The sequence below is a fragment of the Pseudophryne corroboree genome, chromosome 5 (assembly GCF_028390025.1).
Source record: "Pseudophryne corroboree isolate aPseCor3 chromosome 5, aPseCor3.hap2, whole genome shotgun sequence".
Taxonomy (NCBI): domain Eukaryota; kingdom Metazoa; phylum Chordata; class Amphibia; order Anura; family Myobatrachidae; genus Pseudophryne; species Pseudophryne corroboree.
Window position 1 is genome coordinate 376066074 of NC_086448.1, and position 26131 is coordinate 376092204.

Consider the following 26131-nt stretch of genomic DNA (forward strand, 5'->3'; position numbering starts at 1 on the left):
GCCTTTCCAAAAAGGTGGCACTGCCGTCTCAGGATACCGCTGCCCTCAGGGATCCTGCTGACCGCAAGCAGGAAACTACCTTGAAGTCAATTTACACACATACCGGTACATTACTCAGACCGGCAATAGCGTTGGCTTGGGTTTGTAGCGCTGTACTAGCGTGGACCGATACCTTATCTGCTGGATACTATGGATAAGGAAACTATTTTATTGACCCTGGGCCATATTAAGGATGCGGTCCTTTATATGAGAGAGGCTCAGAGGGATAAAGGCATACTGGGTTCCAGAGCGTACGCTATGGCGATTTCTGCCAGGCGAGCATTGTGGACCCGACAGTGGACGGGTGATGCCGACTCGAAACGGCATATGGAGGTTTTACCTTACAAGGGTGAGGAGTTGTTTGTGGTAGGTCTCGCTGACCTAGTCTCCACAGCTACTGCTGGTAAATCAACTTTCTCTGACGTCCTAGTGGATGCTGGGTACTCCGTAAGGACCATGGGGTATAGACGGGCTCCGCAGGAGACTGGGCACTCTTAAAAGAAAGATTAGGTACTATATCTGGTGTGCACTGGCTCCTCCCTCTATGCCCCTCCTCCAGACCTCAGTTAGTATCTGTGCCCGGCCAGAGCTGGATGCACCCTAGGGGCTCTCCTGAGCTTCCTAGAAAAGAAAGTATTTGTTAGGTTTTTTATTTTCAGTGAGATCTGCTGGCAACAGACTCACTGCTACGTGGGACTGAGGGGAGAGAAGCGAACCTACCTGCTTGCAGCTAGCTTGGGCTTCTAAGGCTACTGGACACCATTAGCTCCAGAGGGATCGAACACAGGCCCAGTCCTCGATCGTCCGGTCCCAGAGCCGCGCCGCCGTCCCCCTTGCAGAGCCAGAAGACCGAAGAGAAGTTGAAAATCGGCGGCTGAAGACTCCTGTCTTCATTAAGGTAGCGCACAGCACTGCAGCTGTGCGCCATTGCTCCCTTAGCACACCACACACTCCGGTCACTAATGGGTGCAGGGCGCTGGGGGGGGGGGGGCGCCCTGGGCAGCAATTAGATTACCTTACTTGGTGAAAAGCACATAATACAGTCTGATAAACTGTATATGTGCATTAACCCCCGCCATTAAAGTACATAAAAGGACAGAAGAGGGGGCCGGGCCTTCTTCCTCAGCACACCGGCGCCATTTTCTCTTCACAGCTCAGCTGGAAGGAAGCTCCCCAGGCTCTCCCCTGCAGTATCCTGGTACACAAAGGGTAAAAAAGAGAGGGGGGGGGGGGGGTACATAAATTTAGGCGCAAAACTGTGTATATAAGCTGCTATAGGGGAAAAATCACTCAGTATAGTGTACATCCCTGTATTATATAGCGCTGTGGTGTGTGCTGGCATACTCTCTCTCTGTCTCTCCAAAGGGCCTGGTGGGGGAACTGTCTTCAAATAGAGCATCCCCTGTGTGTGTGGTGTGTCGGTACACGTGTGTCGACATGTCTCTGAGGTAAAAGGCTCCTCTAAGGAGGTGATAGAGCGGATATGTGTGTGGGAGGGTGTCTCCGTCGACAACGCCGACACCTGTTTGGATATGTGTAAGTGCTGACGTAAAATTATTGCACAAAAGGTTAGGGAACAGAAAGGAAATCTACCCTGGTCTGTCCCTATGTCACAGAGTCCTTCAGAGTCTCTCTATGTTCACTATCCAAAATAACAAAGTATCGACACGGAGTTTAACTCCACTGTCGACTATGATAATGCAAAGTTACAGCCAAGAGGGCTAAAAGATATTCAATATATGATTATTGGAATAAAAGATGATTTGCATATCACTGATGACTCATCTGTCCCTGACACGAGAGTACACATGTTAAGGGGAAGAATGCTGAGGTAAATTTCCCCCCTCTCATGAGGAAAAAGAGCGTGAATCTCCAGACAAGAGACTGCAGCTTCCCACAAGAGAATTCTCAGGCTGTATCCTTTCCCCACTAGGGCCAGGATGTGTTGAGAATCTTCCCCTTGGGTGTCCTGTTTGCACTAGCTATTCTCAGGGATCCTGCAGATAGTGTGCACATTCTAGTATACTACTCAGACCGGCGATTGTGTCGGCATGGGTTTATAGCGCTGTGGCAGCGTGGACAGGTACCTTATCAGCAGAGATTGAGACCCTAGTATGCATATAAATATTTTAAGATGCTGTCTTAAGTGATAGATATATAATTATAAAGCATGCCCAAAGGGACATGAGTATACTGGGTCCTAGAGACAAAAGCTATGTCGATTTCTGCTTGACGTGTCCTGTAGAATATACATTGGACAGATGATGCCGACTTAAGAGGCATATGGAAGGCTGAGTATTGTGTGGAGAAAGGTTCTCGGGCCTGGTCTCCACAGCTATAGCTGGTAATTCTGATATTTTGCCTTATATTCCTGCACAGCCTAGGAAAGCACGACATTATTAAATGCAGCTTTTCGAATAAAGAAACAAGAAAGTCTGAGGTGCGTCCTTTCTTGTCAGAGCCGGGGGCAGAGGAAAGAAGCTGTACAACACAGCTAGTCCCCAGGAACAGAAGTCCTCCCCGGCCTCTACAAAAATCCACCGCATGTCGCTGGGGCTCCACAGGTGGAGCTAGGCCCGGTGGGGACACGCCTTCGTAAGTTCAGCCACAAGTGGGTTCACTCCCTGTTAGATCCCTGGGCAATAGAAATTGTAACGCAGGGATACAGGCTGGACTGTGACCGAGGACCCGGCGGGCTTCCCCCCAAGAGAGGGAGCCAGTGTTAACTGCAATTCGTAAATTGTATCTTCAACAGGTGGTGGTCAAGGGTCCCCTCCTTCAACAAGAGGGTGTTATTATTCGACCATGTTATAATCCCGAAACCAGACGGTTCGGTTAGACCCATATTGTATTAAAATCCCTGAACATATACCTGAAAAGGTTCAGGTTCAAGATGGAATCGCTAAGAGCGGTCATTGCAAGCCTGAAATGAATCGGGACATAAGGGATGCATACCTTCGTGTCCCCATTTATCCACCTCATCAGGCGTACCTCAGAATTGCGGTACGGGATTGTCATTACCAATTTCACCAAGGTAATGGCGGATATGATGGTGCTCCTGCGGAAGCAAGGTGTCACTATTATCACATACTTGGATGATCTCCTCATAAAAGCGAGATCAAGAGAGCAGTTGCTGGACAGCGTATCACCTTCTCTGGAACTGAAACGGCAACACGACTGGATTCTATATATTCCGAAGTCGCAGTTGGTTCCTACAGCTCATCTGCCTCGCCTAGGCATGATCCTAGACACAGACCAGAAGAGGGTTTATCTCCCGATAGAGAGAGCTCAGGAGCTCATGACACTGGTCAGGAATCCATTGAAAACCAAAACAGGTGTCAGTGCATCACTGCACTCGAGTCCTGGGAAGGATGATGGCATCATACGAGGCCATCCCCTTCGGCTGGTTCCATGCAAGGACAATGGAACTTACTGGACAAGTGGTCCGGATCACATCTTCAGATGCATCGGTTAATCACCCTATCCCCAAGGGCCAGGGTGTCTCTTCTGTGGTGGCTGCGGAGTGCTCACCTTCTCGAGGGCCGCAGATTCGGCATTCAGGACTGGGTCCTGGTGACCACGGATGCAAGCCTCCGAGGGTGGGGGGCAGTTAAACAGGGAAGAAAATTCCAAGGTTTGTGGTCAAGCCAACAGACTTGCCTTCACATCAATATCCTGGAACTAAGGGCCATATACAACGCCCTAAGTCAAGCGGAGTTCCTGCTTCGCGACCAACCGGTTCTGATCCAGTCAGACCGCAGGGGCTCATGTAAACCGCCAGGGCGGCACAAGGAGCAGGGTGGCGAGGGTAGAAGCCACCAGAATTCTTCTCTGGGCGGAGAATCAAGTAAGCGCACTGTCAGCAGTGTTCATTCCGGGAGTGGACATGACCTCCACCCGGGAAGGTGGTGACTTCATCAGGAAGTCTTCACGCAGTTTTGCAAATTGATGGAAACTGCCTCAGGTGGACTACATGGCGTCCCACCTCAAAAAAAAGATAAAAAATGTTTTACGCTGGGTCAAGGGACTCTCAGGCGATAGCTGTGGTCGCACTAGTAACACCGTGGGTGTTCCAGTCGGTCTATATATTCCCTCCTCTTCCTCTCAGACCCAAGGGCTGAGAATTGTAATAAACGGAGGAGTGTGAACAATATTCTTTGCTCCGGATTGGCCAAGAAGGACTCTGTACCCGGAACTGCAAGAAATGCTCTGAGGACCCATGGCCTCTGCCTCTCAGTCAGGACATGTTGCAACAGGGACCCTGTCTGATCCAAGACTTAACGCGGCTGCGTTGGACGGCATGGCGGTTGAATCCTAGCGGAAAAGGGCATTTCGGATGCAGTTATTCCTACGCTGATAAAGGCTAGGAAAGACGTGACAGCAAGACTTTTTCACTGTATATGGCGAAAATAGGTTGCTTGGTGTGTGGCCGGGAAGGCCCTACAGGGGAATTCCAGGGGGGTCGATTCCTGCACTTCCTACAGTCAGGAGTGACTATGGGCCTAAAATTATGATCCATAAAGGCCAAGATTTCGGCCCTATCCCTTTTTCTCTCAAAAAGAACTGGCTTCACTGCCTGAAGTTCGGACGTTGTTACAGGGGTGCTGCATATTCAGCCCCTTTTGTGCCTCCAGTGGCACCTTGGGATCTTAACGTGTGTTGGATTCCTAAAATCCCACTGGTTTGAGCCACTTAAGACCGTGGAGCTAAAATATCTCACGTGGAAAGTGGTCATGCTTTTGGCCTTAGCTTGGACTAGGCGTGTGTCAGAATTGGCGGCTTTGTCATGTAAAAGCCCATATCTGATCTTCCATATGGAAAGGGCAGAGTGGAGGACTCGTCCCCAATTTCTCCCTAAGGTGGTATCATCGTTTCATTTGAACCAACCTATTGTGGTGCCTGCGGCTACTAGGGACTTGGAGGATTCCAAGTTGCTGGACGTAGTCCGGGCCCTGAAACCTTGTTTCCAGGACGGCTAGAGTCAGAAAAACTGACTCTCTATTTATCCTGCATGCACCCAACAAGCTGGGTGCTCCTGCTTCAAAGCAGACTATTGCTCGCTGGATCTGTAGCACGATTCAGCTTGCACATTCTGCGGCTGGACTGCCGCATCCTAAATTAGTAAAAGCCCATTCCATGAGGAAGGTGGGCTCTTCTTGGGCGGCTGCCCGAGGGGTCTCGGCTTTACAACTTTGCCGAGCTGCTACTTGGTCGGGTTCAAACACTTTTGCAAAATTCTACAAGTTTGATACCCTGGCTGAGGAGGACCTTGAGTTTGCTCATTCGGTGCTGCAGAGTCATCCGCACTCTCCCGCCCGTTTGGGAGCTTTGGTATAATCCCCATGGTCCTTACGGAGTACCCAGCATCCACTAGGACGTCAGAGAAAATAAGAATTTACTCACCGGTAATTCTATTTCTCGTAGTCCGTAGTGGATGCTGGGAGCCCGTCCCAAGTGCGGACTCTCTGCAATACATGTATATAGTTATTGCTTAACTATAGGGTTATTGTATGAGCCATCTGTTGAGAGAGGCTCAGTTATTGTTCATACTGTTAACTGGGTATAGTTATCACGAGTTGTACGGTGTGATTGGTGTGGCTGGTATGAGTCTTACCCTGGATTCCAAATCCTTTCCTAGTTTTGTCAGCTCTTCCGGGCACAGTTTCCCTAACTGAGGTCTGGAGGAGGGGCATAGAGGGAGGAGCCAGTGCACACCAGATATAGTACCTAATCTTTCTTCTAAGAGTGCCCAGTCTCCTGCGGAGCCCGTCTATACCCCATGGTCCTTACGGAGTACCCAGCATCCACTACGGACTACGAGAAATAGAATTACCGGTGAGTAAATTCTCATTTTTTTACCTTATGTTTTCTCACAGCCTAAGAAAGCGCCACATTATCATATGCAGTCCTTTCGGCCGCATAAATCCAAGAGAGCTCGGGGATCTACCTTTCTTGCCAGAGGTAAGGGCAAGGGGAAAAAGCTGCCAGCTACAGCCAGTTCCCAGGAACAGAAGTCCTCCCCGGCTTCTACTAAATCCACTGCATGACGCTGGGGCTCCGCGGGTGGAGTCCGCTCCTGTGGGGGCACGTCTTCGTCTTTTCAGCCAGGTCTGGGTTCATTCTCAGGTGGACCCCTGGGCAATAGACATTGTTTACCAGGGTTACAAGCTGGAATTCAAAGAGGTGCCTCCTCGCCGGTTTTTCAAATCGGCACTGCCGACTTCTTCCCCAGAGAGGGAGGTAGTTTTGGCAGCAATTCAAAAGTTGTGCCTTCAACAAGTGGTGGTCAAAGTTCCCCTGCAGCAGCAGGGGATGGGCTATTACTCAACCCTGTTTGTGGTCCTGAAATCGGACGGTTCGGTCAGACCAATTCTGAATTTAAAATCCTTAAACCTATACTTAAAGAGGTTCAAGTTAAAGATGGAATCGCTCAGGGCGGTCATCGCAAGTCTGGAAGAGGGAGATTATATGGTGTCCCTAGACATAAAGGATGCATACCTTCATGTCCCCATTTATCAACCTCATCAGGCGTTCCTGAGATTTGTTGTGCAGGATTGTCATTACCAATTTCAGACGTTGCCATTTGGGCTTTCCACGGCCCCGAGGATTTTTACCAAATTAATGGCAGAGATGATGGTGCTCCTGCGCAAGCAGGGTTTCACAATTATCCCGTACTTGGACGATCTCCTGATAAAAGCGAGATCGAGAGAACGATTGCTAGACAGCGTATCGCTCTCCCTGAGGGTGTTACAACAACACGGTTGGATTCTAAATCTACCAAAGTCACAGTTGGTTCCAACGACCCGATTGCCTTTCTTAGGCATGATTCTGGACACGGAACAAAGGAGGGTCTTTCTCCCGATGGAAAAGGCCCAGGAACTTCAAAACTTGGTCAGGGACCTGTTGAGGCCGGACAGGGTGTCGGTACATCACTGCACTCGAGTGCTGGGAAAAATGGTGGCGTCTTACGAGGCCAATTCCATTCGGCAGGTTCCATGCCAGGACTTTTCAGTGGGACCTTCTGGACAAGTGGTCGGGGTCACATCTACAGATTCATCAAATGATCCATCTGTCCCCCAGGGCCAGGGTGTCTCTCCAGTGGTGGCTGCAGTGTTCTCACCTCCTAGAGCAGGCTTTCCCAACCACGCTCCTCAAGGCACACCAACAGTGCAGGTTTTAGTGATATCCAGGCTTCAGCACAGGTGACTTAATTAGTAGCTTAGTTATTTTGATTTAACCGTCTGTGCTGCAGCCTGGATATCACTAAAACCTGCACTGTTGGTGTGCCTTGAGGACCGTGGTTGGGAATGACTGTCCTAGAGGGTCGCAGGTTCGGCATCCAACCTGGGTTCTGATGACCACGGACGCGAGGCTCCGAGGATGGGGAGCAGTCACACAGGGAAGAAGCTTCCAGGGTCTGTGGTCAAGCCAGGAAGCTTGTCTACACATCAACGTTCTGGAATTAAGGGCCATATAAAACGGCCTTCGTCAGGCGGAGACCAAACTTCAAGGTCTAACGGTTCTAATTCAGTCAGACAACATCACAGCAGTGGCTCATGTAAACCGCCAAGGCGGCACGAGGAGCAGAGTGGCAATGGCAGTCTCAAGTCTCAAGGATTCTTCGATGGGCGGAGAGTCATGTAAGCGCTCTGACAGCAGTCTTCATTCCGGGAGTGGACAACTGGGAAGCAGACTTCCTAAGCAGACACAATCTGCATCCAGGAGAGTGGGGACTTCATCAAGAAGTCTTCGCAGAGATTGTAAGTCAGTGGGGACTGCCTGAAATAGACATGATGGCTTCACGCATCAACAAAAAACTTCCGAGATATTTCGCCAGGTCAAGGGACCCTCAGGCGTTTGCAGTGGACGCACTGGTGACACCGTGGGTGTTTCAGTCTGTCTGTGTTCCCCCCTCTTCCTCTCATCTCAAAGATTCTGAGAATCATAAGGCGAAGAGGAATTCGGACAATTCTCATTGTTCCAGATTGGCCTCGAAGGGCCTGGTATCCGGATCTGCAGGAGATGCTCACCGAAGATCCCCGTGGCCTCTTCCTCTCAGGGAAGACCTGTTACAATAAGGGCCCTGTCTATTCCAGGACTTACCGCGACTGCGTTTGACGGCATGGCGGTTGAATGCAGGATCCTAGCAGAGAAGGGCATTCTGGAGGAGGTCATTCCTACTCTGATAAAGGCTAGGAAGGAGGTGACATTGAAACATTATCACCGTATCTGGAGGAAGTATGTGTCTTGGTGCGAAGCCAAGACTGCTCCTCCGGCAGAATTCCATCTGGGCCGTTTTCTCCACTTTCTACAAACTATAGTGAATTGGGGCCTAAAATTAGGCTCCATTAAGGTTCAGATTTTGGCCCTATCCATTTTCTTTCAAAAGGAATTGGTTTCACTTCCAGAAGTCCAGACTTTCGTGAAAGGGGTGCTGCATATCCAGCCTCCTTTTGTGCCCCCGGTGGCACCATGGGACCTTAACGTGGTGTTACGGTTCCTTAAGTCTCACTGGTTTGAGCCTCTTCATACAGTTTAATTAAAGTATCTCACTTGGAAAGTAGTCATGCTATTGGCCTTGGCGTCAGCACGGCGAGTGTCTGATTTGGCGGCTTTGTCTCACAAAAGCCCTTACCTGATTTTCCATGTGGATAGAGCTGAGTTGCAGACTCGTCCTCAATTTTTGCCTAAGGTGGTTTCTTCTTTTCATATGAGCCAACCTATTGTGGTGCCTGTGGCTACAAGGGACGTGGAGGATTCCGAGTCCCTGGATGTGGTCAGGGCATTGAAAATTTATGTGGCCAGAACGGCTCGGGTTAGGAAAACAGAGGCCCTGTTTATCCTATATGCAGCTAACAAGGTTGGCGCTCCTGCGTCTAAAGAGACTATTGCTCGCTGGATCTGTAACGCTATTCAGCAGGCCTATTCTACGGCTGGATTGCCGTTACCGAATTCTGTAAAAGCCCATTCCACTAGGAAGGTGGGCTCTTCTTGGGCGGCTGCCAGAGGCGTCTCGGCGTTACAGCTTTGCCGGGCAGCGACTTGGTCGGGTTCAAACACTTTTTTGCAAAGTACTACAAGTTTGATACCCTGGCCGAGGAGGACCTCATGTTTGCTCATTCGGTGCTGCAGAGTCATCCGCACTCTCCCGCCCGTGTTGGAGCTTTGGTATAATCCCCATGGTCCTTACGGAGTCCCCAGCATCCTCTAGGACGTAAGAGAAAATAAGATTTTAAACCTACCGGTAAATCTTTTCTCCTAGTCCGTAGAGGATGCTGGGCGCCCGTCCCAGTGCGGACTAAATTCTGCAAGACTTGTATATAGTTTGCTTACATAAGGGTTAATTACAGTTTTGATCAGTCTCGGGCTGATGTTGTTTTGTTTCATACTGTTAACTGGTTCGTATATTCCATGTTATACGGTGTGGATGGTGTGGGCTGGTATGAATCTTGCCCTTAGATTAACAAAAATCCTTTCCTCGTACTGTCGTCTCCTCTGGGCACAGTTTCTCTAACTGAGGTCTGGAGGAGGGGCATAGAGGGAGGAGCCAGTGCACACCCATACCTAAAGTTCTTTTTAGTGCCCATGTCTCTTGCGGAGCCCGTCTATTCCCCATGGTCCTTACGGAGTCCCCAGCATCCTCTACGGACTAGGAGAAAAAGATTTACCGGTAGGTTTAAAATCTTATTTTCTCGCAGTCCGTAGAGGATACTGGGCGCCCACCCAGTGCTTCGTTTATTCCTGCTCTTTTACTTGGTTTAGTATTGTTGGTTCAGCGGTTGCTGTTCCTGATTTAAAGTTTGGTTAGCTTGCCTTTCCTCTAGTTTGTGTGTGCTGGTTCGGAATCTCTCCACTTTTTTTTTTTTTTTTTTTTCCTATCCTTTTCTCAAAGTACGTCGTCTCCTCGGGTACAGTTTCCTAGACGGAGTCTGGTAGGAGGAGTATAGAGGGAGGAGCCAGCCCACACAACAAATTCTTAAAGTGCCCATGGCTCCTAGTGGACCCGTCTATACCCCTCCCATGGTACTAATGTGGACCCCAGTATACCCTACTGACTAAGAAAAAAGGATTTACCGGTAGGTAATTAAAATCCTATTATTATTTTTTTGGTGGGGATATTAATTTACGCCCATATTTTCAGACTAAAAGATTTTACATTTTCGTGCGAAGACGCATGTTTTTGTGGCCGCAGTTAGGAAAAAATGCATGCTTACCGTGTACTTGATATCACCTGCCTGATGCAGGCGAAACAAAATCACAGATAAGTGTCTGCTTTGGGGAAAATTGTATAGCCCTGGGCGAGTAATTTAACCGCAGTAAATTACTGTAGCTAATTTGATACCACCCTTTATATCATAGTTTAAATGAAACCATACCTTTTATTTTATTGCTGTATGTTTTCCTGAATACTGCTTGTTACATTTTCATGTGCTTTACATTTTCAACTCTATGCCAGTTTGTTTCATTCTCAAGCAGACCTGCCAACCTGCAGCTCTCCAGCTGTTGTGAAACTACAAGTCCCGTGATGCTCTGTCACAGTTTTTCTATGCGGGAATGCTAACATTTTGTCAGGGTAAGCTGGGATGTGTAGTTTCACAACAGCTGGAGAGCCACAGGTTGGCCAGGCTTGTTCTAAAGAGTAAAAAAAAAAATTGTAACGAAGGTGTATTTCCCTAATCAGTCAATCACTTTCTGGTGATTATTCCTTTTTTTTTTCTCAAATATTTTTAAAACATGAATGTTAGTGTTAACATCTCTTAACGGTTGTATTAAAGTGTGCAGTCTCTTTATGTTTTATTTATAGATGGATGGATTTCAGCGCCATTTTGACTCCCAGATAATTAGTTATGGGAAGCAAGTTATTATTAACTTGGTATGTCTAATTTCATTTTACTTGCTGGGATACACTTTGAATTGTCTTAAGCTGTTTTTTTCTAAATCATTAAATGCTTATGCTCATAATGGAAGTGTTAAAATTACTTAAAAAACGAAAAGTAAAAAACCTTGTGAATTTCCTATTTGTTTTAATACTACAGGTTAGCAGTTTACCTGCCGCTGTTAGTGCACATGCATAAGCAGAAGATTCCCCACTAGGCCCTATGTAAATACAGTCTATTTTAGCTTTAATTTTGCTAATAATTTAAAGATTTTTGGTTGTCTGAGCATTTATGGTTTCTAATGTTTGGACAGTAAATGAGTAGTCAACCTGTGGATAGCTACTTAACTTGTATTAAGTAATTTGAGAAAACTTGATATGATTCTATCATACTGTGCAGAAAGGATCCGGTATGTATGGTCATTTTGTTTTGATTTCTTTTTCTCTTGTTTGTTCAGGTTAACCAGAAAGGTTCAGAAAAACCACTTGAACAAACATTTTCCCAAATGGTAAATGGCCTTGGAAATGGGTTGGTTAGGTAAATAGTTCTTCACTTCTTACACCATTTCTATTTTTATTCATGTTGTGTAAGTGCTAGCGATTCCTTCTGTACTACTATCAAAGAAATAATACATGAAAGTCAAGTGCTTACTGAGCAAGCTACTAGTTCACTATTGAAATAAAAATATTTCAGCCACATACAGTATCTGTGTCTAATATTTGGCATGTCCCCTTCTCATGCTGTAGTTTAGCAAATTCTGCATATAAGAAGTCCAAAGCATTAATGCTGCTCCCAAAGCTCAAGAGCAAAGTGCAGAGAAAATGAGAGCATGTATCCTGTCCAACATAAAATGCCCAATTGCATCGGTTTTCTCCGTTTGAAAGGGTGTCTAAGTAGAAGCCAGCAGTATATGTGTCTAGAAAATATCTAGTATCTGGAGAAGGCATAGTAATTTGAGAGACATCTAAAAGCTGTAATGTGCTACTCTACTGAAATTGGAGTGCCTCCAGGTGACATCCGAGAGAGCTGAGATTTTATCTTACCAGACAGCCTTCTGTTTTCAGGCATCATGTCTACTAGTATGAATGAATGTTACATCTAGCACTGACACACAAGCCATGCAAACACTTATGCCTCTTCTCCAACTAATATGTGAAATAAGTATTTTGTACTTGCAATCAGATAACTGTACCACCTATACATATGCATGTAAAAAAATTATTGATGCTTAAATTTGGTAAATATAGATCTATTTATGTATTCTATTTAAAATGGTCATTGTGTAAAAACCAAATACCTGTCCTCTTAATGTCATGTTGCCTGACCATAAAATCCTTTCGTGCAGGAGAGAGTACTGTTTTACTAACTAGATCAAATGTAAATTACAGTAAATAGCCTTCGTTTGTGGTACATAAATACTTCTGTGTACATTTTCCATAGGATTAGCTTTTTCCCCTTTGTCACTTTAGTGCTTAGGGATATAAAAATTTATAGGATGAGCCTACTGACTTGCTCTATGTATGAAGGGATGTAGCTCTTTTGCAGGTAGAAACTGATCTGTTTATTTAAATAAAAAACACAAGGTACCAGCGCTGGCTGTAAGAATTATATAAGGACGGTTTGCTGAATAAAATGTCAATTTATCAAACCATTTAAAAAGACAAGTGTGAAGTCTCGTTATTATCTAAATAACACTTAAAATGTATAGTATAATAATTCCCCCTGGGTATAATCACTTTTACATCCACTCTCCTTTGGGACATGTATGGATTTTTTCACGGCTAGGACAGTCTCCAGATAACATTCACTGTAGCAGCAGATAATTACCGGTTTCCACAGAAAGGATGTTTGATGGCATCAGCTTTAGGAAGAGTCCATTGCTAGCTGTTTGTGTGGATCCGGTTCTTTATCCTTGTGGAGTGATTCCCAGTGATAGGAGCAAAGTCCAAATGAATGCCGGAAATGTCAGAGTCCCAATGTGTCGTGGAGTAGTGCCCAGGTGGGGTATAGGGCTCAACGCGTTTCGCTGGCAACAAGGTGATCCAGTTTCCTCAGGAGCATAAATACACTGTATAATGGGTCTCTATTTATACCCTGCTTCATTAGTTGATCAAAACCACCTGTCTGGTGCTTAATTAAAAACGCAGCAAACCGTCACAAAATATAACTTTAATAGTATCCTTATGTACACAAGGATCTGCTGTTATATATAGAGCAAATCCCACCTCAAAACGAGCATTTATACATAACTTATACATGAAGTTAGATTTGGGTGAAACCGGTCACGTGACATGAAAGGACACGTGATCGGGAGTCTAAACAATCCTATTGGTCCAGTATAACATGTGGTCTCAGTCACATGATCGGAGACTTAGTCATCCCCTTCTCAGAAGGTACTAAGTCTCCGATCATGTGACTGAGACCACATGAGACCCACTGAGGTGGGATTTGCTCTATATATAACAGCAGATCCTTGTGTACATAAGGATACTATTAAAGTTATATTTTGTGACGGTTTGCTGCGTTTTTAATTAAGCATCAGACAGGTGGTTTTGATCAACTAATGAAGCAGGGTATAAATAGAGACCCATTATACAGTGTATTTATGCTCCTGAGGAAGCTGGATCACCTTGTTGCCAGCGAAACGCGTTGAGCCCTATACCCCACCTGGGCACTACTCCACGACACATTGGGACTCTGACATTTCCGGCATTCATTTGGACTTTGCTCCTATCACTGGGAATCACTCCACAAGGATAAAGAACCGGATCCACACAAACAGCTAGCAATGGACTCTACCTAAAGCTGATGCCATCAAACATCCTTTCTGTGGAAACCGGTAATTATCTGCTGCTACAGTGAATGTTATCTGGAGTCTGTCCTAGCCGTGAAAAAATCCATACATGTCCCAAAGGAGAGTGGATGTAAAAGTGATTATACCCAGGGGGAATTATTATACTATACATTTTAAGTGTTATTTAGATAATAACGAGACTTCACACTTGTCTTTTTAAATGGTTTAATAAATTGACATTTTATTCAGCAAACCGTCCTTATATAATTCTTACAGCCAGCGCTGGTACCTTGTGTTTTTTATTCCATTATATTCTGGGATCTGACCATCCCCATACCAGCTGCTGCTGGCTGCGCACTTACATATCTTTTTACTTTTCTATACTGTTTATTTAAATGCTAATTACATTGTCAGTACAGTATTTTGATTCTTTGTTTTTGTCCTGGTTGAATGATAGCTGTTGTAAATATCAGTTATTAATGTTTAGTTGGCACCTCTGTACTAATATAATATTAGAAAAGAGTAGTTGCCAGTTATATGTTCTTTATAAAATATGGTATGTGGTTTGGTTTTATGTAATTGTATTTTCTTTATCCCCACTTAACCATAGTTGTAAAGATTCACATGTTATGTTCTAGTTATATGTGTATGGCTAATATAGTGTAGTTTAGTTGCACTGGTAGATGGGCTAACAGGATCGGTATGTTATATCGCCGCTCGGGATGCCGGTAACGGGGGACGTCACGCAGCGGCCGGGCTGTGCAGGCAGCTCTTGGACGGAAGTCCAGATTGAGCTACCTGCACGGCCGACAGCGAGGGTCGTTAACTAAAGCAGGGCTGTGTATCGATGGTAGCCTGAAACATATACACATGCAGAGAAAATGAGCCTACGTGGCTCAGGAAGGGTGAAAATGAGCGACGTCGCTCATTTTCTTGACAAGTGTGTAAGCACCTTAAAAATAATTCTCTTGAAATTGATCTAAAAACATTTGTTTTAGCTGCCACTATTTTGATATCTTAAATCCTAAATCGTTATCTCCTCACTATTTGATTTATTTATTTTTTACAGGTATTTTGCGTTTGATTTCCACAAAGAATGCAGTAAAATGCGTTGGGATCGCTTGCAGATTTTGGTGGATCAGCTAACTGAAACCCAAGATGATTTTGGGTGAGTTGTTTACAAAATAATTAAAATTAGATTAAACCTTTATTTGAAGTTTTCACAATGGGATAAATGTAAGAACTGTCGGTATTGGGGAGAAGCTGTATCAGTGCACATTATGTGCGCTATACCGCTTCTCCCCCATATATGATCGCTGCAGTGCCGGCACAATGACACATAACGGTGCTGCTATCTAAAAGATAGCAGGCCGATATGCACGGGCAATGTACGCTCACCGTTCTGATACCTGCAGCTGTCTATTTCAACAGCTAGAGGTGGTGAGGCCCATAGACCACAGCAGGGGAAGAGCTGTCCCTGTCCGGATTGCGCTAGGGATCTTGCTTGAGTCGCGAGATCCCGCGCATGCGCTGCAGAGACTGCCGGGCAGTGAGACAGTTTGTCAGCACTAAGCTGACACACTGTGTGCTCGGGGGACATCGCCGGAGTGGGGAGCGCACTTCGGCAGACAAGATGTAAATATATCTTGTCGATGTCCCTTCCTGCTTCATCACGGTAATGAGGCGAAGCAGGAAGTGTTATAACGGCACAAAATTTTATGAACTTCAGGTCACATCTCTGGACTTTTTTTTGTTTGCTAAGTGGCAAAATAGACTAATTATTGCTCCATCTTGCAGTATGTGTGTCTGAGTCACTAAGCCACTCATCCATTTCACCTTCTGTTGCAGTCTATACTCGATACATTTAGTAAGGCAAAGATCTCCCCTTTGCACTAACGCTATATTGCAGTGTTTGGACCCTAAACATCCCCATCGGGACATAAGCAAACAAAATGATCGTATCACTATCAAACAAGTTAATAAATGTGGTTCTACAGATGACTTCTACTGTCCCTGGTGCAGATTTACTAATCCTTGAAAGTGATGAAGTGGAGAGAGATAAAACACCAACCAATCAGCTCCAGTCATTTTTCAAACACATGCTGTAACATGGCATTTAAGAGCTGATTGGCTGGTACTCTCTCTCTCTCTCTCTCTCTCTCTCTCTCTCTCTCTCTCTCTCTCTCTCTCTCTCTCTCTCTCCTTTATCACTTTCCAAGGCTATCAACCAATCACCATATGTTAATCTACTAAATGTCAGTTGGTAGCAATAATCACATGCTATTTGTTACTTAGATTACTTTTCTAATCACTGAATCTACTTGAGGCAAACTGACTTATAGATCCTCATATTTTCTGAACCTCCAAATAAAATAAGTCGGATGTTGCATAGTCACTGAAATGGCAGATTACTCCACTAGGTTCAGGTACTCAAGATTAGTTGCAAAAACACTGATACGAACAAAAGCAAAAGACATTTGAGATTATGTATGTATGCTTATATATATGTATATGTGTATGTATATATGTGTGCATATATATATATATATATATATATATATATATATATATATATATATACCGTATATACAACAGAAGATAGTTTATGCGCAAATACCAGCCCTCTTTGCAAGTGTTTTACTGTGGAACCACAAGTCCCAGTTTCAGCTGTAAAAAAGGAGATTGTCCACGCTTTCAAATGGATTCCAATATATCCCCTTAAGCACCAAGATTCTTTGAATCGGCAGTTCCACGGGGCACCAATACCCACAGTTGGTAATGAATTCTGTAATTAAATGGAAAGAGAGGAGCGCTCCATAGTGCGTATCATTTTAAAAATTTGTAGTTTATTACGGCAGTCTGACACACATGAGGTAAGAACACGTACCACAAGCAGCGGTAAAACCACGTAAGTATAACAAGTGCAAGATCAATACCGGACTTCACCGTTTGTCTAAGGTGCTTCTCAGCTGCACAATGATCCTCCCGCTAGGCCAGGCGTGTTTTACTTACGGTGGTTTTACCGCCGCTTGTGGTACGTGTTCTTACCTCGTGTGTCGGATTGCTATAATAAACTACAAATTTTTAAAATGATACGCACTATGGAGCGCTCCTTTTCTTCCATTTAATTACAGAATATATATATATATATATATATATATATATATATATATACATATATACACACACACTTTGAAATTAATGGATCCATGTTCACTTGTAGAGCAGATGGATCTGTGAACTTGGTTAGTGAATTGATATAGGAACAAGTTTCCTCTAGTGTAAGGGAGTGCTCTATCTATGAAATTTTACATTACTAGCCATTTGTCTTGTTATTAGGAAATGCTCCACTGCTTAATTTTCCATTTTATATCTATGGCAGTAGCTCTATCATGCATTAGAGGGACTTCCAACGCCTATCCTCAGGGAATTTTCTCACAGTGTATGTTTTCCATACTCCATGCTGGAGCAATGGTGAAATTTATTTCTGACTGACACAGTGTTAGTACTAGTTATTTCTTTTTTTGGGATCAGGGCAGCCCCAGGTCTGTTAAGGTTTCCGGATGATAGATCTGAAATGTCTAGGTCGACAGTCAGTAGATCAACAGTGCTTAAGGTAGGCATATTTCAATAGGTCAACATGACAGTGGTTTCCACACAAATGGTCGACACATGTTTTGGGTTTTTCAGTCATTTGCTTCATTTACTCAAAATGTGGACTATGATTGGGGATAGTCATGAACCTTTTATACCTGTCTACCTTAACCACTGTTGACGTTTTTTCACCAGTCGACCTAATGCATGTTGACCTATTGACTAATCTAGACACTGTAGATCTGTTATACTACACCCATCTGCTAGCACACTGTTCTAGAAATTTTGGAGTCAGACCCATAGACCCCCATTCCGTTGTCCAGCTGTGTAAGGGGCGGCTTACTTAGCTTGCCGTCAGTGTGATCATCACAACCGATGTTGGATGCCAGTTTGCAAAGTCATTCTCATTGCTGGGATCGCAGCTACATGCAGGTGGTGTCTCTTCTACTGAGATGTCTTCTGCATGTTTCAAATTCAATGCTGCTTATAAGTGGCATTGAATTTCCATACATCTCTGAATTAGGCCCTTAGTCACACACAGAAATACATAAAATGCCAGCAGCAGTTGTCAGTGTGGGTTCACTACGGCTGGCCGGCGGTCGGGCTCCCGGCGACCAGCATACCGGCGCCGGGAGCCCGACCGCCGGCTTACCGACAGTGTGGCGAGCGCAAATGAGCCCCTTGCGGGCTCGCTGCGCTCGCCACGCTACGGGCACGGTGGCGCGCTACGCGCGCCACACTATTTTATTCTCCCTCTATGGGGGTCGTGGACCCCACAAGGGAAAATAAGTGTCGGTATGCCGGCGGTCGGGCTCCCGGCGCCGGTATAGTGAGCGCCGGGAGCCCGACCGCCGGCATACAGAAGACCACCCGTCAGTGTACCATTGCATTGTACTTTTGTGGCATTAATGATGCAAGTAAGACTCTTGAGAAGTCGTCTCTGGCAGAATGCTTGGTGCGTCTAATTTGCAATGTCTGTGGCGTGCCAAATGGGGCCGTTTAGCACGATTTGAACAAAGGTATATGTGGACACATCTGTACAAGTCATTGGGCGGAATTTAATTAGCCGTGGTAAATTACCATGGACTAATTGATTTCCCAGGGCTATCCAATTATCCCAGAAACTACGAGATAACCGGGATTTCTCTGACGTCCTAGTGGATGCTGGGAACTCCGAAAGGACCATGGGGAATAGCAGGCTCCGAAGGAGGCTGGGCACTCTAGAAAGATTTATGACTACCTGGTGTGCACTGGCTCCTCCCACTATGACCCTCCTCCAAGCCTCAGTTAGATTTTGTGCCCGGCCGAGGTTGGATGCACACTAGGGGCTCTCCTGAGCTCTTAGAAAGAAAGATAGACTTAGGTTTTTTATTTTCAGTGAGACCTGCTGGCAACAGGCTCACTGCAGCGAGGGACTAAGGGGAGAAGAAGCGAACTCGCCTGCTTGCAGCCGGATTGGGCTTCTTAGGCTACTGGACACCATTAGCTCCAGAGGGATCGACCGCAGGCCCAGCCTTGATGTTCGGTCCCAGAGCCGCGCCGCCGTCCCCCTTACAGAGCCAGAAGCAAGAAGATGGTCCGGAAAATCGGCGGCATGAAGACATCAGTCTTCACCAAGGTAGCGCACAGCACTGCAGCTGTGCGCCATTGCTCCTCTCACACACTTCACACTCCGGTCACTGAGGGTGCAGGGCGCTGGGGGGGGGGGCGCCCTGAGGCAGCAATAAAAACACCTTGGCTGGCAAAAATACCTCAATATATAGCCCCAGGGGCTATATGAGGTAAATACCCCTGCCAGATTCCATAAAAAAGCGGGAGAATAGGCCGCGGAAAAGGGGCGGAGCTATCTCCCTCAGCACACTGGCGCCATTTTTCCCTTACAGCTCCGCTGGAAGGAAGCTCCCTAGCTCTCCCCTGCAGTCTACAACAGAAAAGGGTTAAAAAAGAGAGGGGGGGCACTAAATTTAGGCGCAGTATACATTATATAGAAACAGCAGCTATAGGGGACATAACTCAGTTAGTCCCTGCATTATATAGCGCTCTGGTGTGTGCTGGCATACTCTCACTCTGTCCCCCCAAAGGGCTTTTGTGGGTCCTGTCCTCGTTTAGAGCATTCCCTGTGTGTCTGCGGTGTGTCGGTACGGCTGTGTCGACATGTTGAATGAGGAGGCTTATATGGTGACGGAGCAGAGGCCGATATATGTGATGTCGCCCCCTGTGGGATCGACACCAGAGTGGATGGATAGCTGAAAGGTATTAACCGACAGTGTCAACTCCTTACATAAAAGGGTGGATGACGTAACAGCTGTGGGACAGCCGGCTTCTCAGCCCGCGCCTGCCCAGGCGTCTCAAAGGCCATCAGGGGCTCAAAAACGCCCGCTCTCTCAGATGGCAGACACAGATGTCGACAAGGAGTCTGACTCCAGTGTCGACAAGGTTGAGACATATACACAATCCACTAGGAACATCCGTGACTTGATCCCGGCAATAAGAAATGTGTTATACATTTCTGACATTAACCCAAGCACCTCTAAAAATGGGTTTTAGGTTGGGGAGAAAAAGGCAGTGTTTTGTTCCCCCATCAGATGAATAAATGAAGTGTGTGAAAAGCGTGGGTTCCCCCGTTTAGAAACTGGTAATTTCTAAAAAGTTACTGATGGCGTACCCTTTCCTGCCAGGAGGATAAGTTACGCTGGGTGATATCCCCTAGGGTGGACAAGGCGCTCACACGGTTGTCAAAAAAGGTGGCACTGCTGTTTTAGGAACGGCCACTTTGAAGGTACCTGTTGATAAAAAACAGGAGGCTATCCTGAAGTCTGTATTTACACACTCAGGTACTAGACTGAGACCTGCAGATCGTGCTGCTGCAGCGTGGTCGGTGACCCTGTCAAGCATACTAGTTTGCTAATATGAGAACATATTAAAGACGTCGTCTTATATATGAGGGATGCACAGAGGGATATTTTGCCGGCTGGCATCCAAAATGAATGTAATGTCCATTCTGTCAGGAGGGTATTAGAGACCTGTCAATGGACAGGTGATGCTGACTTAAAAGGCGTATAGAGCCTTATAAGGGTGAGGAATTATTTGGGGATGGTCTCTGGGACCTCGTATCCACAGCAACTGCTGGGAAGAAATATTTTTACCTCAGGTTTCCTCACAGACTAAGAAAGCACTGTATTATCAGGTACAGTCCTTTCGGCTTCAGAAAAGCAAGCGGGTCAAATGGCGCTTCCTTTCTGTACAGAGACAAGGGAAGAGGGAAAAAGCTGCACCAGTCAGCCTGTTCCCAGAATCAAAATTCTTCCCCCGCTTCCTGTGAGTCCACAGCATGACGCGGGGGCTCCACAGGTGTAGCCAGGTACGGTGGGGGGCCGTCTCAAAAATTTCAGCAATTAGTGGGCTCGCTCACAGGTGGATCCCTGTTTCTTTCAAGTAGTATTTCAGTGGTACAAGCTGGAATTCGAGATATCTCCCCCCCGCCGTTTCCTCAAATATGCCTTGCCGACAACTCCCTCAGGCAGGGAGGCTGTGCTAGAGGCGATTAATAAGCGGTATTCCCAGCAGGTAATACTCAAGGTGCCCCTACTTCAACAAGGACGGGGTTACTATTCCACACGGTTTGGGGTACCGAAACCGCATGGTTCGGTGTGACCCATTTTATATTTAAAATCCTTGAACACATACATAAAAAAAAATTCAAGTTCAAGATGGAATCGCTCAGGGCGGATATTGCAAGCCTGGACGAGGGGGATTACATGGTATCCAGGGACATCAAGGATGCTTACCTGCTTGTCCCCATTTACCATCCTCTCCAGGAGTACCTCAGATTTGTGGTACAGGTTTGCCATTACCAAGTCCAGACACGGCCGTTTGGGACTGTACATGGCACCGAGGGTGTTTACCAAGGTAATGGCCGAAATGATGATACTCCTTCAAAAAAAGGGAGTTTTAGTTATCCCGTACTTGGACGATCTCCTAATAAAGGCACGGTCCAAGGAACAGTTGTTGGTGGGAGTAGCACTATCTCAGGAAGTGCTGCGCCAGCACGGCTGGATTCTGAATATCCCAAAGTCACAGCTGGTTCCGACTACACGTATACTGTTCCTGGGGATGATTCTGGACACAGTCCAGAAAAAAGTGTTTCTCCCGGAGGAGAAAGCCAGGGAGTTGTCTTCTCTAGTCAGAGACCTCCTGAACCCAAAACAGGTATCGGTGCATCACTGCACGCGGGTCCTGGGAAAGATGGTAGCTTCTTACGAGGCAATTCCATTCGGCAGGTTCCATGCCAGAATCTTTCAGTGGGACCTGTTGGACAAGTGGTCCGGATCGCATATTCAGATGCATCGTTTAATAACCCTGTCTCCAAGAACCAGGGTGTCTCTGCTGTGGTGGCTGCACAGTGCTCATCTTCTAGAGGGCCGCAGATTCGGCATACAGGACTGGGTCCTGGTGACCACGGATGCCAGCCTTCGAGGCTGGGGGGCAGTCACAAGGGGAAGAAACTTCCAAGGACTATAGTCAAGTCAGGAGACTTCCTTTCACATAAATATTCTGGAACTAAGGGCCATGTACAATGCCCTAAGTCAAGCAAAATCCCTGCTCCTACTCCAGCCGGTGCTGATCCAGTCAGACAACATCACGGCAGTCGCCCATGTGAATCGACAGGGCGGCACAAGAAGCAGGATGGCAATGGCAGAAGCCACAAGAATTCTCCGATGGGCGGAAAATCACAAATGATTGTAAATCAGTGGGATTGTCCACAGGTGGACATGATGGCGTCCCGCCTAAACAAAAAACTAGAGAGGTGTTGCGTCAGGTCAAGAGACCCTCAGGCGATAGCTGTGGACGCTCTAGTGACACCGTGGGTGTATCAGTCAGTTTATGTGTTCCCTCCTCTGCCTCTCATACCAAAGGTATTGAGAATAATAAGAAGGCGAGGAGTAAACACAATTCTCGGGGTTCCGGATTGGCCAAGACGAGCGTGGTACCCGGAACTTCAAGAGATGATCTTAGAGGACCTGTGGCCTCGGCCGCTCAGACAAGACCTGCTACAGCAAGGGCCCTGTCTGTTCCAAGACTTACCGCGGCTGCATTTGACGGCATGGCGGTTGAACGCCGGATCCTAAAGGAAAAGGGCATTCCGGAAGAAGTAATTCCTACGCTTATTAAAGCCAGGAAAGAGGTTACAGCAAATCATTATCACCGCATATGGCGGAAATATGTTGCATGGTGTGAGGCCGAAAGGGCCCCAACAGAGGAATTTCAACTAGGTCGATTTCTGCATTTCCTGCAAGCAGGAGTGAATATGGGCCTAAAATTAGGTTCCATTAAGGTACAGATCTCGGCTCTGTCGATTTTCTTTCAAAAAGAACTAGCTTCAGTACCTGAAGTTCAGACATTTGTGAAAGGAGTGCTGCATATTCAGCCCCCATTTGTGCCTCCTGTGGCACCTTGGGATCTCAACGTGGTGTTGAGTTTTCTTAAAATCACATGGGTTTGAGCCACTAAAGACCGTGGATCTGAAATATCTCACGTGGAAAGTGGTCATGTTATTGGCCTTGGCTTCGGCCAGGCGAGTATCCGAATTGGCGGCTTTATCATGTAAAAGCCCTTATCTGATTTTCCATATGGATAGGGCAGAATTGAGGACTCGTCCCCAGTTTCTCCCTAAGGTTGTGTCAGCGTTTCACCTGAACCAGCCTATTGTGGTGCCTGCGGCTACTTAGGACTTGGAGGACTCCAAGTTGCTAGACGTTGTCAGGGCCCTGAAAATATATTTTTCCAGGACAGCGGGAGTCAGAAAATCTGACTCGCTGTTTATTTTATATGCACCCAACAAGCTGGGTGCTCCTGCTTCTAAGCAGACTATTGCTCGTTGTATTTGTAGTACAATTCAGCTTGCACATTCTGTGGCAGGCCTGCCACAGCTAAAATCTGTCAATGCCCATTCCACAAGGAAGGTGGGCTCATTTTGGGCGGCTGCCCGAGGGGTCTCGGCTTTACAACTTTGCCGAGCTGCTACTTGGTCAGGGGCAAACACGTTTGCAAAATTCTACAAATTTGATACCCTGGCTAAGGAGGACCTGGAGTTCTCTCATTCGGTGCTGCAGAGTCATCCGCACTCTCCCGCCCGTTTGGGAGCTTTGGTATAATCCCCATGGTCCTTTCGGAGTTCCCAGCATCCACTAGGACGTCAGAGAAAATAAGAATTTACTCACCGGTAATTCTATTTCTTGTAGTCCGTAGTGGATGCTGGGCGCCCATCCCAAGTGCGGTTTATCTGCAATACTTGTACATAGTTATTGTTAACTAAATCGGGTTATTGTTGAGCCATCTGTTGAGAGGCTCAATTGTTTCATACTGTTAACTGGGTATAATATCACGAGTTATACGGTGTGATTGGTGTGGCTGGTATGAGTCTTGCCCGGGATTCAAAATCCTTCCTTATTGTGTACGCTCGTCCGGGCACAGTGTCCTAACTGATGCTTGGAGGAGGGTCATAGTGGGAGGAGCCAGTGCACACCAGGTAGTCATAAATCTTTCTAGAGTGCCCAGCCTCCTTCGGAGCCTGCTATTCCCCATGGTCCTTTCGGAGTTCCCAGCATCCACTACGGACTACGAGAAATAGAATTACCGGTGAGTAAATTCTTATTTTTTTTTTTACCTTTCTCAGCGACTCTGGGGAAAAAATCCTTAATAACTAGCAGGTTAACGGATGCCACAACCCTGCTAACGTGCAAATTAGTGAACTTTTCATGTATTCTGTGTGTTAAACACTACTTTAAGAGCTTTAACAAGGGTGAAAAGGGGAGTGCAGTTAAATGGCCACGGGTGTTAAAGCCCGAGGCTATAGCCCTTTTTCACCCGATAAACGTTTTCATAGGTAATTGAATTCCCCCTTAGTCTATTTAGGATTTATGCCCCCTTAATCATCATGCCTCATGAGTGTGAAGACTAAGATAGGCTACCTCCAGGCTTTTGAAATTATGCTCTAAACCAGAAAGAGTTTCCAAACCATTTCACATTGTGCCCTTGTGCGATGTTATTTATTAGTGTCCCCGTTAGGATGCGGGCACGGTAGAGGTTCCGTAAAAGGGGAAATAGCCGGCAGGAGAGGGGGGTGGGTGCATGACCCCGACGGCATCATATTGGGGGCATGCCTTGCCGTCTACATCACTAATCGGGGCATGCCCAGCGCTTATGGAGGTTCTGAGCTTCCCCAAAACTCTCCCTTTAACTCACCCATTTAACCATGGGTGCTGCTAAATATTTCCGTTATGAACAAACCAGTTACTTAACCAAACCTTAACCATTGAATTCTTTACCTATTAAATTTCTCCTTCGTCCTAGAGGATGCTGGGGACTCCAAAAGGACCATGGGGTATAGACTGGATCCGCAGGAGACATGGGCACTTTAAGACTTTAATGGGTATGAACTGGCTCCTCCCTCTATTCCCATCATCCAGACCTCAGTTAGATTCTGTCCCCAGAGGAGACTGGCTGCACACTAGGGGAGCTCTACTGACTTTCTCTAAAAAAGACTTTTGTTAGGTTTATTATTTTCAGGGAGCACTGCTGGCAACAGGCTCCCTGCTTCATGGGACTGAGGGGAGAGAAGCAGACCTACTTCTGTGAGTTCAAAGGCTCTGCTTCTTAGGCTACTGGACACCATTAGCTCCAGAGGGTCTGATCACTTGGTGCGCCTAGCTGGTCGTTCCCGGAGCAGCGACGCCGTCCCCCTCACAGAGCCTGAAGAGAGAAGCCGGGTGAGTAGTAGAAGCAAGAAGACTTCAAAGGTGGCAGAAGACTTCAGATCTTCCTGAGGTACCGCGCAGCGCGCCATTGCTCCCTCACAAGCGGCTCTCTATGGGTGAAGGGTGCAGGAAGGGCGCCCTGGGCAGCAATATATCCTCATTTGAGACTGGCATGAAGGTATACATTGCATAGGCAATGTATACAGACCCCCGCCAGTATAAATAAAAGTGGGAACGAAGCGTTCCGGGTAGGGGGTGGGGCTTCCTTCTTCACTGCTGTACACAAGTAACAGGGTGCACGAATAGAAGGGGGGGGGGGGGGGCCCACAAAATGTTGGTGTTGATTATTTGGTATAATAGCGCTTACAGGTCTGGGGCGTTATTTAATTCCTTCAGACTGGTGGGGCGCTGGGAGTGAGCTGGCAAACTCCTTTTCTGTCTCTCTGAAGGACCTTCCTGTGGGTCTGCCCCCTATAGCCCAGTGGGTTTGGGGGTGTCGGTGTGCGTGTGTCGACATGTCTGAGGTTGGAGGCTCTTCCTAGGAGGAGGCTGGTGTGGAGACTGAACAGAATGTTGGGAGTGACTCAGTCGGCACCGCCGACTGCTTATTGGGTAGATATGTGGAATGTTTTAAATGCAAGTGTGGCTTTATTGCATAAGAGGTTAGACAAATCTGAGTCTCAGAACCAAGCATTGAGACAATCCATGGGAGATGGTTTGTCACAATCTCTGGCCCCCTCAGGGTCGCAGAAACGTTCATTTACCCAGATATCAAACACTGATACCAACACGGATTCCGACTCCAGTGTCGATTATGATGAGGCTAAGTTACATCCTAAGGTGGCCAAGAGTATTCAGTACATGATTGTGGCAATTAAAGAGGTGTTACAGATCACAGAAGACCTCACTGTCCCTGACACAAGGGTCTGTATGTTTAAGGGAAAGAAACCTGAGGTAATGTTTCTAATGTTTCCTCCCTCTCATGAACTGAACGCTCTTTTTGAAAAAGCTTGGGAATCCCCTGACAAGAGACTGCAGATTCCCAGGAGGATTGCTATGGCGTATCCTTT

General features: G+C 46.5%; 1 protein-coding gene across 1 annotated transcript in view; it reads left to right on the forward strand.

The window, feature by feature from the left end:
* SACM1L (SAC1 like phosphatidylinositide phosphatase) overlaps window positions 1–26131 on the forward strand; it is a 424002-nt gene that overhangs the window by 233079 nt on the left and 164792 nt on the right. The window contains exons 11-13 of the mRNA XM_063922680.1: window positions 10844–10912; window positions 11374–11453; window positions 14780–14878. Coding sequence (XP_063778750.1) covers window positions 10844–10912; window positions 11374–11453; window positions 14780–14878 — 248 coding nt within the window. The remainder of the gene's footprint in view (window positions 1–10843; window positions 10913–11373; window positions 11454–14779; window positions 14879–26131) is intronic.